The sequence below is a fragment of the Carlito syrichta genome, unplaced genomic scaffold (assembly GCF_000164805.1).
Source record: "Carlito syrichta isolate Samal-C Ts95f unplaced genomic scaffold, Tarsius_syrichta-2.0.1 Scaffold303067, whole genome shotgun sequence".
In the NCBI taxonomy this organism is placed as follows: domain Eukaryota; kingdom Metazoa; phylum Chordata; class Mammalia; order Primates; family Tarsiidae; genus Carlito; species Carlito syrichta.
The window spans coordinates 33,935-44,820 of NW_007247163.1; the positions used below are offsets into that span (position 1 = coordinate 33,935).

The 10,886-nt window shown below is 48.9% G+C and overlaps 1 protein-coding gene across 1 annotated transcript; it reads left to right on the forward strand.

The window, feature by feature from the left end:
* Nucleotides 1–245: 245 nt before the first annotated feature.
* On the forward strand, nt 246–2,029 carry LOC103259930 (interferon lambda-1). Its single transcript, XM_008057587.1, has 5 exons — nt 246–416; nt 681–758; nt 1,516–1,672; nt 1,768–1,844; nt 1,931–2,029. The coding sequence occupies exons 1-5, from the start codon at nt 246–248 to the stop codon at nt 2,027–2,029; spliced, it is 582 nt and encodes a 193-aa protein (XP_008055778.1).
* The last annotated feature ends 8,857 nt before the right edge of the window (nt 2,030–10,886 follow it).

Consider the following 10,886-nt stretch of genomic DNA (forward strand, 5'->3'; position numbering starts at 1 on the left):
TAAAAGTTGTTCAGGGATTTCTAAGAAGGTCAGTTTCTCTTTCCTTCTCTGTACAGCCTGGGGCTCACTTGGCCCCGTGGCGTACCTGGCTCACCAGCTGGCCCCACCCACTCATGCCTTTTGAGTCAGGGTGGTATCTCTAATTCCGCATTACCTTTTCACTTTACACACATCATCTTGGATTGCTCATTTAGCCTAGCTTAAAAGCCGGGCCATGCAGCTGGGGAAGCAGTAGCGATTTGGCCATGGCTGCAGTATGGATCACGGCTCTGATGACTGTGATGCTGGGCTTGGCCAGAGCAGGGCCGGTTCCCACTTCCAGGTCTGCCACACCTGGGAGAAACTGCCACATTGACAGGTTCAAATCTCTGCCACCAGGAGATCTAGAGGACTGCAAGAAAGCCAAGGATGCCTTGGTGAGTTTCTTCTACTGGACCAAGCTGCTGCCCTGCCGCTGTGGGATAACCTCTATCCTTCTGCCATGGTCTAGCCTCTGGCCTTCCAGCTATCCCTAATCTCTATCCTTCTGCCATGGGCTAGCCTCTAGCCTTCCAGCTATCACAAACCTCTATCCTTTGTGCAATGGGTTAAACTCATAATTAGGCCAACCTTCATCCTTGCTGCCAAGGGCTAGCTTCCAACCTTTCTGCTGTGGACTAACCTCTGCCCTTGCTGTCTAGGAAGAGTCGCTCTTGCTGAAAGACACGAGCTGCAGCTCTCGCCTTCTCCCCAGGAACTGGGACCTGCGGAAGCTTCCAGTGAGTTGGAAATCAGGCCACCTGCCCCTTACCTTACCCTGTTCCCTGTCTCCTTGCACGAACCCTTCACTCCTCATCTTTGCTGTCCTTCTCTGTCTCTGATCTCTCCTCATCTGTCCTGTGTCCTGTCACTGCTCCCTTGATGCTGTCCTTCCCCTGGGTCCCATGTCTCATCTCCTGCTTGTCCCCTGACTCTCTCACTCACCTGTCCCTTCACTTCCATTCTCAGCCAACTCCTTTCTGTCTCTTTCTTCTTTCCTCTCCCATCTGTCCCCAGGCTGCCCCTCACCTGTGCCCCTCATCCTGCCCAGTTTTTTCCTGTTTGCTTCCAGCACTAATTCCCTGTTCCTCTTACCTATATTCCTCATCATTTTTTCTGACGTTCTTCCAGGGATGCCTTTCCTTCATCCACTCTTCTGACTTGTGTTCCAACTGTGCCTCTCTCCCCACCTCCCTAAGCTGTTCTCTCCTCATCTTCCCCATCCCCTGTCCCGTCAAGCCTCGGTGACCCCCATAAATCCTCTCTCACTTGTCCCCTCACCTATCTCCTCTGTTATCATTCTGTCTCAACTGTGTCCTCTTTATCTTCAACCGTCATAATGCGTTCCCCTCTCCTGTTTCCCTCTCACCAGAACCATCACCTGTCCCCACCACATGTCCCATATCACTGGCCCTGCCCCCTGTACTAACTATCTGTCCTCACTTACCCGGGACTTCTTGCCTATTCCTCCTCACCTGTGTTCTCACCTCTCCTCAGGTGTGGCAGCGCCCCATGGTCTTGGAGGCTGAGCTGGCCCTGACACTGAAAATCCTGGATATCGCAGCTGACACGACCCTGGGGGATGTCCTGAATCGCCCCCTTCACATGCTGAGCTACATCCACTCCCAGCTCCGGGCCTGTGTGAGTCCTCGGGGTCTGGTGGGCACCCAGGTGTAGGCTCTGACCACCGTCCTCCCCTGTGGCCCCAGCCCTGCCTCACACTGTGCCTCCTCTGCCCTCAGTTCCCAGCTCAGCCCACAGCAGGCCCCAAGCCCCAGGGCCGCCTCCTCCACTGGCTGCAGCAGCTCCAGGAGGCCCCGGAGAAGGTGGGTGACTGGGAGGGGACTGGAGTGCGGGGAGCAGCCGGGAGCCCAGACTATGGGCAGCCACTGACCGTTCTTCGTCCCCACAGGAGTCCCCTGGCTGCCTCCAGGCCTCCATCATGTTTAACCTCTTCCGCCTCCTCACGTGGGACCTGAAATGTGTCGCCAGTGGAGAGACGTGCATCTGAGAATCTGGACCCACTCTCACATCAATGGGGACCCCAAGCCTTATTTACACACTAAGCCCCACCCCTGCCATAAGTTATTTCATTTCACCCTTTATTTATGGAGCTGCAGCCCTGGCTCAAACTGAGGGCTGAGTCTCTTTTCTACTTTTATATAATATGCACAAATAAACAAGGGATTGAAACCTTCAGTGACAGGTGAATCCTTGAGTGTGTATGCAATTTTGGGTTTGTAACTAAGTGTGGATGTCTGTGTGATGCACTCAAAATTTGTGACTAGCTGTGTGAGTCTGCATGTGCCTGACTTCTGTGACTGTGTGTGTATTTACATGCAAGTGAGATGCTTAGCTATACATATTCATGTTCTCATGTGTGCAAGAATGTGTGTGTTCACACGCGTTTTTATATCTCTCTGTGTCTGTGTGAGCTGCATATCTCTTTTCCATGTGTACCTAGGACAATTGGAAGTCTGTCAGTCAAGATGCTTTATCCAGTAATAAGTAATCAGAAAACTGAACTCAAATGGCCAAAATAAAAATGAGTTTATAATCACATATAACAAAAAGTCAGTTGCCTGAGCAGTTCTAGGACTGTTAATTCACTTAATCAATAATGTCACTGGGGAACTGGGTCCTTTCAATTTCTGTTGGCTGATTCTTAATCTGGCTACCACATGGTCCCAAGATAGCACCTATGGCTCCAGCTGTCACACACAAACAACAACCTTCAAGTCATAACAAACCCTCAAGTCATAACAAACCACTCCAAACTTAGTGGAATAAAATAGTCATCTTACCATGTTCACAGATTCTGTAAGTCACAAATTTGGACCAGGCCCAGTGTGGACAGCTTGCCTCTGCTCCATAATATCTAGGGCCTTGAATCTTTTCCCACACTTCTTTTATTTATTTATTTTATTTTATTTTTTTTTAATTTTTTTTTTGAATCATAGTCTCTCTCCAGAATTTGCTCCTGTCACCCAGGCTGGAGTGCAGTGGCACACTCACGGCCACTGCAGCCTCAACCTGCTAGGCTCAGGCGATCCTTCTGCTTCAGCTTTCCAAGTAGCTGGAACCACCAGTGCGCACCACCACGGCCAGGCTAGGCTGGTCTTGAACCCGTGGGCTCAAGCAATCCTCTCGCCTCTGCTTCCCAAAATGTTGGGATTACAGACGTGAGCCACCGCGCCCAGCTTTTCCCACACTTCTTAAAAGCAACGGGGAAAAATCTTTCACAGAAACGCCTATTAGATGTGCATGCTTGTCTCATTGGCTAGAATTTACTCACATGCCCACACCTAAACCAATCTCTGACTAGGAAGGTGGTATTAAAGATAGTCTTAGACTAATGAACTTCACCCCTGAGACTGGGGAGGAGCCTTTTTCCTGAAAACTGTGCCCCGAGGATGTTGAAGAAACAGATCTCCAGCAATAGCATCTGGAGGTTCCAAAGTTGTGAATCTCTTATAGGACTGATATTGAGTGGGTGTGCAATGGTAGCTCTGTTTCTGTTGTTAAAATATTGAAATACTTTCGTGCCAATTGGTAAATAGCTATTTCTCCAAGATCCTCCAGCTGTTTCCCCAAGACACCACCCCCATGCTGTCTCAGCCTCTCCCTTTGGACTCCCAAGCCTCCCTACAATTCCAAAACAAAAGAGTTTCATTTAGCAGAGTCAAGGTAGAGGAGTAGTCTCCAGAATCTACTCCAATGTGTGGCCATCTTGCATTCTGGTTTGTCAATGTCAGTTGTTATGTAGTTTGCATATCTTCTCGGCACATACACGGAAGTGTGATGTGGTTTTTAAAAAAGTGCCCATGACCGGGCACGGTGGCTCACACCTGTAATCCCAGCACTATGGGAGGCCGAGGAGAGAGTATTGCCTGAGCCCAGGGTGTCGAGACCAGCCTGAGCAATAGGGAGACTTCATCTCTACAATAAATCAAGAAAACTTAGCTGGGCTTGGTGACGCACACCTGTAATTTAGCTGTTTGGAAGGCTGAAGCAGAAGCTGTTTGGAACCTGAGCCCAGCAGGTGGAGGCTGTGGTAGTCGTGAGCATGCCACTGCACTCCAGCCTGGGCGACAGAGTGAGACTCCAACTCAAAAAACAAAAAACAAAATGTGTCCATGGCTGGCCAGGCATGGTGACTAACGACTATAATCCCAGCACTTTGGGAGGCCAAGGTGGGAGGATTTGCTTGAGCCCAGGCACTTGAGACCAGCCTGGGCAACATAGTGAGACCTCATCTCTACCAAAAAAAAAAAAAAAATTAGCCAGCTATGGTGGTGCATTCCTGTAGTTCCATCTACTCAGGAAGCTTAGGTGAAAGGATCGGCTGAACCCAGGAGTTCAAGAATGCAGTGAACTGCAATTGTGCCACTGTACTCCAACTTGGGCGATAGAGTGAGACCCAGACACACACACACACACACACACACACACACACACACACACACACAGTAGCCACAAATTATTTGATATTCTTCGCTTCAAGCGGTGGAGTCAATGTTCCCCCCTCATTGAATATGGACTTGTCCCAGGAGCAGTGGCTCACACCTGTAATCCTTGTACTTTGGGAGGTGGAGGCCAGGGGACTGCTTGGGCCCAGGGGTTCGAGACCAGTCTGAGCAACTTGGCAAGACCTCGTCTCCACAATAAATTAAAAAATTAGCAGGATATGGTAACACCACGCCTGTAGTTCTGGCTACTTGGAAGGCTGAGGTGGAAGGATCACCTAAGCATAGCAGGTCGAGGGTGCGGTGGCCGTAAGAATGTCACTGCCCTCTAGCCTGGGTGACAGAGTGAGAATACAACTCAAAAAGAAAAAAGAAAAGAAAAGAAAAGTTACACACAACTGGCAGAACCTCAGTTTTAGTAGGGGAGCAGCAAGGTGCCCAGTCCAAGACATGAATTTCCATCCCCTTTGCCTGACATATGCTTTCCCAGACTCCCTCGCAGTTTGGAGTGGCCATGCAAATAAGGCCTCTTACATAAGTTAATTTATGTAAAGAATTTAAAACAGAGCTTGGCACAGGGTAAGCCCTATATATGTGTTTGTTGCTGTTACTCATTATTTTAATTTTTTTCTTCCCCGATACAAAGAAAACTCTTTCCCACTTGTTCCCTTTCTTCCTGCTTAGTTCATTGGTATAAGGATGTGAGACCTGGAGTTGTGGCAGCCATTTTGTGGCCACAAGGTAAGAACTTAGAATATGAACTTATCATCCTGAGGAAAGTAGAAACAAAGAATAGGAAGCTGTGTCCCTGCTGATATCCATAAGCCATCGCACCAAAACTCAGGATCCTCTAACTCCGAACTTACTGTTAGATGACATAACAATGACTTTATTGCTTAAGTTATATGTTTTTAGTTTGCTTGTTTTGAGTTGGAGTCTCACTCTGTTGTCCAGACTGGAGGACAGTGGCATGCTCACAGCCACTGCAGCTTTGGCCTGCTAGACTCAGGTGATCCTTCCGCCTCAGACTTCCAAGTAGCTGGAACTGCAGGCTCGCGCCACCACACCTGGCTTATTTTTTGATTTATTGTAGAGACGAGGTCTCATCAAGTTGCCCAGGCTAGTCTTGAACCCCTAGACTCAGGCAATCCTCTTGCCTCTGCCTCCCAAAGTGCTGGGATTACAGGTGTGAGCCACCGTGCCCATCATGAACCTCTTCAATTACGTGTTGCGAGGGAAGGAAGTAAGAGTGCAAATCTCTGCTTGGATATGTGAAGGCCTGAGAGAAGAGGTTGGACCTGGATAGATTTTGGTTTTGCCTGACCAGCATCTATTTCTCTTGGTAACAACTACTCCATTTCCCTTTGGTAATGACCCCCTTTTCCACTTCCTCGTTTCATTGGGCACATGACTCAGATTTGATCAATTAGAGTACTCCATTTCAGAGCACAGCGACAAGAGAAAGTCTTCCCTCACGACAGCTTTTGCTTAAGCTGTTCCCTCTGCTTGGAACACTTCCCGCTCACCTCACTAATTTCCACCCATCCCCTATGCCTAAGCTAGTATCAGCTCCTCCTCCAAAAATCCTTCTGCTTAGTGCACTAGTGTTTCTGTATTTTTTTTTTTTTTTTGAGTCGGAATATCACTTTGTTGTCTAGGCTTGAGTGCAGTGGCACACTCACGGCCACCACAGCCTCGACCTGCTGGGTTCAGACAATCCTTTGCCTCAGCCTTCCAAGCAGCTGAAGTCAAAGGCCCATGCCACCATACCAGGCTAATTTTGTGATTTATTGTAGAGATGAGGTCTTGCCAAGTTGCCTAGGCTGGTCTTGAACCCCTGGGATCAGGCAATCCTGCTGCCTCCACCTCCTGAAGTGCTGGGATTACAGGCATGAGCACCTGGCTTTCTATTCCTTTTATATACTCAAGAAGTTTTTTTTTTCTCTTTTTTTTTTGAGTAGGAGTCTCACTCTTTCCCAAGACACATGACCTAGACATAAGATGTACCTCCCCCCCAGCCTGGCCAATCAAAGCATTCTATTCCCTTGAATGCCATAATCAGTGCAAAGTTGGCCATGTGACCTCAGTCGGGCCAATCAGAAGACTTCCCTGGGATTATCCTTTTAGGACTAGAGATTCTGCCATTTTACCTCTGGGCTCTGGAGGGAAGGAGTCTGTGTTTATAAATAAATGGCCATTTTCCCGACCACATGTAGTTGAAAGGGATGAATCTGAGCTGGGATAAGCAGACAGGAGAGATAAATAGGGAGAAGGTCTTGATGGGGACAAATGTGGGTTCCTGTTCATGAGTCCATGTTCCTTGTAGCTTTACAGTTAATTCCATTTCTTCCCCATCTGTAAGAGCCAAAAAATGCCCCATTTTTTTTTTTTTTTTGAGTTGGAGTCTCACTCTGTCGCCCAGACTGGAGTGCAGTGGCCGCTCTCAGCCACCGCAGCCTCGACCTGCTGGATTCCGGCGATCCTTCCACCTCAGCCTTCCCAGTAGCCGGGAATTACAGGCGTGCACTACCACGCCTGGCTGATTTTTTGATTTATTGTAGAGATGAGGTCTCGCCAAGTTGCCCAGGCAGGTCTTGAACCCGCGAGCTCAGGCAATTCACTCACCTTGGCCTCCCAAAGTGCTGGGATTACAGGCTGAGCCACCAAGCCCGGCCAAAAAAATTCCCCATTTTAATGCCTGTTGAGCAGAGTTCCTGTCACTTGCCACCAAAAGACACTTCCCTGATCCTCCAGCTGGGTCAGGCTGCTTCTCTGGGCTCCTACAGTCACCTGTGCATCACAGCACCGTCCTACTTCCCACAGCTCTCTGTCTGTCTGAGTTCCAGGATGGCAGAGACTAGGTCTATCTTGGTCACCACTGTGTCTCTAGTGCCCACCACAAGGTTGAGGCACAGAGAGGAAGCTCAGATATTCCCCTTGGGTGGTCCCATGTCCTTTCTTCTCGCCTAGTGTATCTATTTCTGGGGTTTAACGCTCTCAGTTTAGAAAGACAAGCATGACACTGGTATTACACATACTTCTCTATTAAACGAAGGGCTTGGGGTTATAGGAGAAGAAATGTGGGTAGGGTGTCATCCAAAGGACTGGACCAAGGACCAAGTGGGCCCCAAATATGTTAGTGGGTGGATGCCAAGTTCTGAGATGGCAGTACCTGATTTTGTTTTGAAGGAAGGCACACTCCACTTCAATGATGGGCTCTCCATGAAAATTTGATCACATAACCCTGCTGAAAACCCTCCATTGACTTCTCATGACTCTGAAGAACAAAATGTTAACTCTTGACTACAGCTCACATGGTTTTGCCAAATCTGCTCCCTGCTTGTGTCTCCCACCCCCTCTCACTCTCCTCCTTACTCCAATCCAGACACATTACCTCCAACACACCAAGCATACTCCTGCCCCAAGGACTTTGCACATACCATTCCCTTTGCCTGGAAAGCTTTTCCCTGGCTTTTCCCACAGTGAATTTCTTCAGCTCCAACATCACCCTCCTTGACCCCCTCAAACTAAATGAGGCCTCTCAATCATTCCCTGTGTCATCGTGGTTTTTGTTTTTTAATTCTTTTCCAGATGCTTATTTACCATTGGACACGCACAACTTACTTGATTGTTTATTTTCTCGTCCTTCTAGAGTATTGACCCCATGGGGCAGGGCTTTTTTGTTTTGCTTTGTCTATTTTGTTCACTCTTATAGCCCCACCCCAGGACCAGGCATATAACACATGCTCAGTAAAGCCTTATCAAGTTAACTGAAAACAATATATTCTGATGGCTGGTGTGCAGGATTTGGAAGCAGTTATGGCTCTGCTGTTTACTGACTGTGTGATCTTGGGCAAGCTTCTTAACCTCTGAGCTTCCATTCTCTCACCTCAAGATTGGGTACAGACATTGCATATGTCTGTTGCAGGCCTTAAATGCAATCGCTTATTACTGGAGTAACTCTATTTCATGACTGTCATGTGCTGTGCACTGGGTCGCATGCTTTTTATTCACGTATCAGGGATGGTTTGCGAGCACAGTCCCTGGCCTGTGGAAAGCCCTCAGGACCCAGAAGTCGTTATGGCTGACATAGATGTAAGAGTGGCTGGACCACCGGGTGAGGGAGCCTCCTGGCCTGTGATTCTCTGGTGCCTCTGTCCTGGCTACCTCCCACCCTGTCTGCCCAGATCCATCCTCCTCCCTCCTGCTCTGTTTCTATTTCTGTCTTTCTCTCCTCCTCCCCTGGCCTCAGGGGGCCCCTGGCTGGCAAGAAGCCTTCTTCCTTCTTCCTCAGGATCAGGAAGGCATTTTCTCTGCAGGACCCCTGCAAGGGCTGAGATGCCTGTCCTTCTCTCTCCCCAGCCAGCTTTCCTTTCCCAGCCACAGCTCTCAGACTCAAGAACTCCACCTCACCTCATTCCCATGCCCCTGGCAGACCTCTTCTCCACCCAGAGTCCCTCCAATTCCTTGTCCCTTTCCTCACCAGACTGGCTTTGGATACCCCAGCTCAGCTAAGGTCACTGAGGCCATTCCCTAGCCTACAGACACAGACCCGAGTGTAGTGGTGAGATCAAACTGCCAGCACCACTATTTAGTCACCAGGGTCGAGATGGGACTTGGGCAACAGATTCCTGCCTGCAAAATGGGACCAAAGATGTCTACTTCACACAGTTGCCAGGTCTCAGAGAGCAAAATGAACATTCTTTAACTGCTTAATAGTAGAGCACTATGGTTTAGAGTATTGGTTGAGTGTAGGGAATGCCACCCCAAAGCATGGCACCCTGGTAGGCTGATTATTTTACACTAAAGATGCTAGAAGAGGCTTTACTTTGATATTTTCTTATCTGCTAAAGACTGGACACACGAAAGAGAACATAATTGCCTTCTATCCCTTCCCTAAAATTTCATCATCTATAATATAAAGAAAAAAGACTGAGGAATATAATCACACCTGGGTGGGCTTTGTCACAAGGTACTGCCTGTCTCTCAAGCTCAAATTCCAAAATAACCATTTACAAGCTAATTTCAATCCCTCAGATCCATTCATTTTCCCTAAAATAATTTACTACCCCTGAAAATTACCTACATCTCCCCATCTCTCTCTCCCATGAAGGATATTTAAACACCTAAACCTCACTGGGTTCTTGGTAATCACTTTCCTGTGACTTTCCCCATTCACGTAAATGACAAATGTGTGTGTGTGTGTGTGTGTGTGTGTGTGTGTATGATTTCTTTTAAGATGGGGTTTCACTACGTTGCCCAGGCTGGTCTTGAACTCCTGGCCTCAAGTAATCCTCCCACATTGGCCTCACAAAGTGTTAATACTACAGGCATGAGCCACAGCACCCAGCCTGTGGACCTTTTCTCCTGTTAATCTGTCCATTGTCAATGCATTTCAGCAACACTTCAGAGGGAAAGCTTTCCCTTTGCCCCTACAGTACAGACTCAGAAGTCAGGCTGCCAGCCTTTTAAAAGGCCAGTTTTGCCACCTTGGGCAAGCTATTTAACGTTTCTGGGTCTCAATATCCTCACCTGTGAAATAGGATAATAGTATCCATGTCCCACTGTTGTGGGAATTAAATAACTTAAATGCTTAGCACATAGTAAGCATTCCCTAAGTGTTAGCTATTATGATCATTTTATTTTCGTTATTATCCCCCACTTCTAAGTCTCTCAAAGGATAGGAGCCTGCCTGCCAGTTTCCCTGGCCCCAGTTAGTCATCTTCCTTCAGACTCACTTAGAGTCTTTAGGCTGCAATCTAGGTCACCCTCCCCCCAACACACACGTGGGGACACACACACACACACACACACACACACACACAGGTCAGCAGGGCCTCAGACACAGAAAAAAGTTTAATTCTGCTGCGGCGGAGGGTCCCGGCTCCGGGAGGGAGGCGGATTTGGTTTTGGAGTTTGCTCGTGTGGGGATTTATTTGGAACGACGAAGGAATCGGGGAGAGTCTGGTCCTTCCGGTGGGACCTGCCCGGGAGAGGGGGTATTGGGGGAGAATAAATCAGGAGAGACAGGGAGACTGGACAAAATAAGGGCGGGCAGAGGGAGAACAGACGACAGGACAGAGAAAGGAGACAAACGGGGAAGGACAGGCACGTAAGACAGACGACAAGAGGGCAGGACAGAGACAAACGCGGGGAACAGAGAAAGGGGGACCCCAAGCCAGATCCGGCGGGACCAGGGATGTGAGTGGGACGGGGGTGGGGGCTTTGGAGGCCGCCGCGGGACAGAATAGGATCTAGTCCAGCCAGATACAAGAAATGGGCCCCTCGCCCCGTCCCAGGTGCCGGGCCGGGGGAGGGGGCTCGTGTCTCAGTGCTGCAGTGTCGGGGGACCCCGCCCCTCCCCGCGCTTCGCTGTGTAAGGCACCGGCTCCAGCGAGGTCC

Coding starts and splice junctions, on each gene's coding strand:
- LOC103259930 (XM_008057587.1), top strand. CDS start 246: ATGGCTGCAGTATGGATCACGGCTCTGATGACTGTGATGCTGGGCTTG. Junction 417..680: donor AGAAAGCCAAGGATGCCTTG/GTGAGTTTCTTC, acceptor CTTGCTGTCTAG/GAAGAGTCGCTCTTGCTGAA. Junction 1,673..1,767: donor GGCCTGTGTGAGTCCTCGGG/GTCTGGTGGGCA, acceptor CTCAGTTCCCAG/CTCAGCCCACAGCAGGCCCC.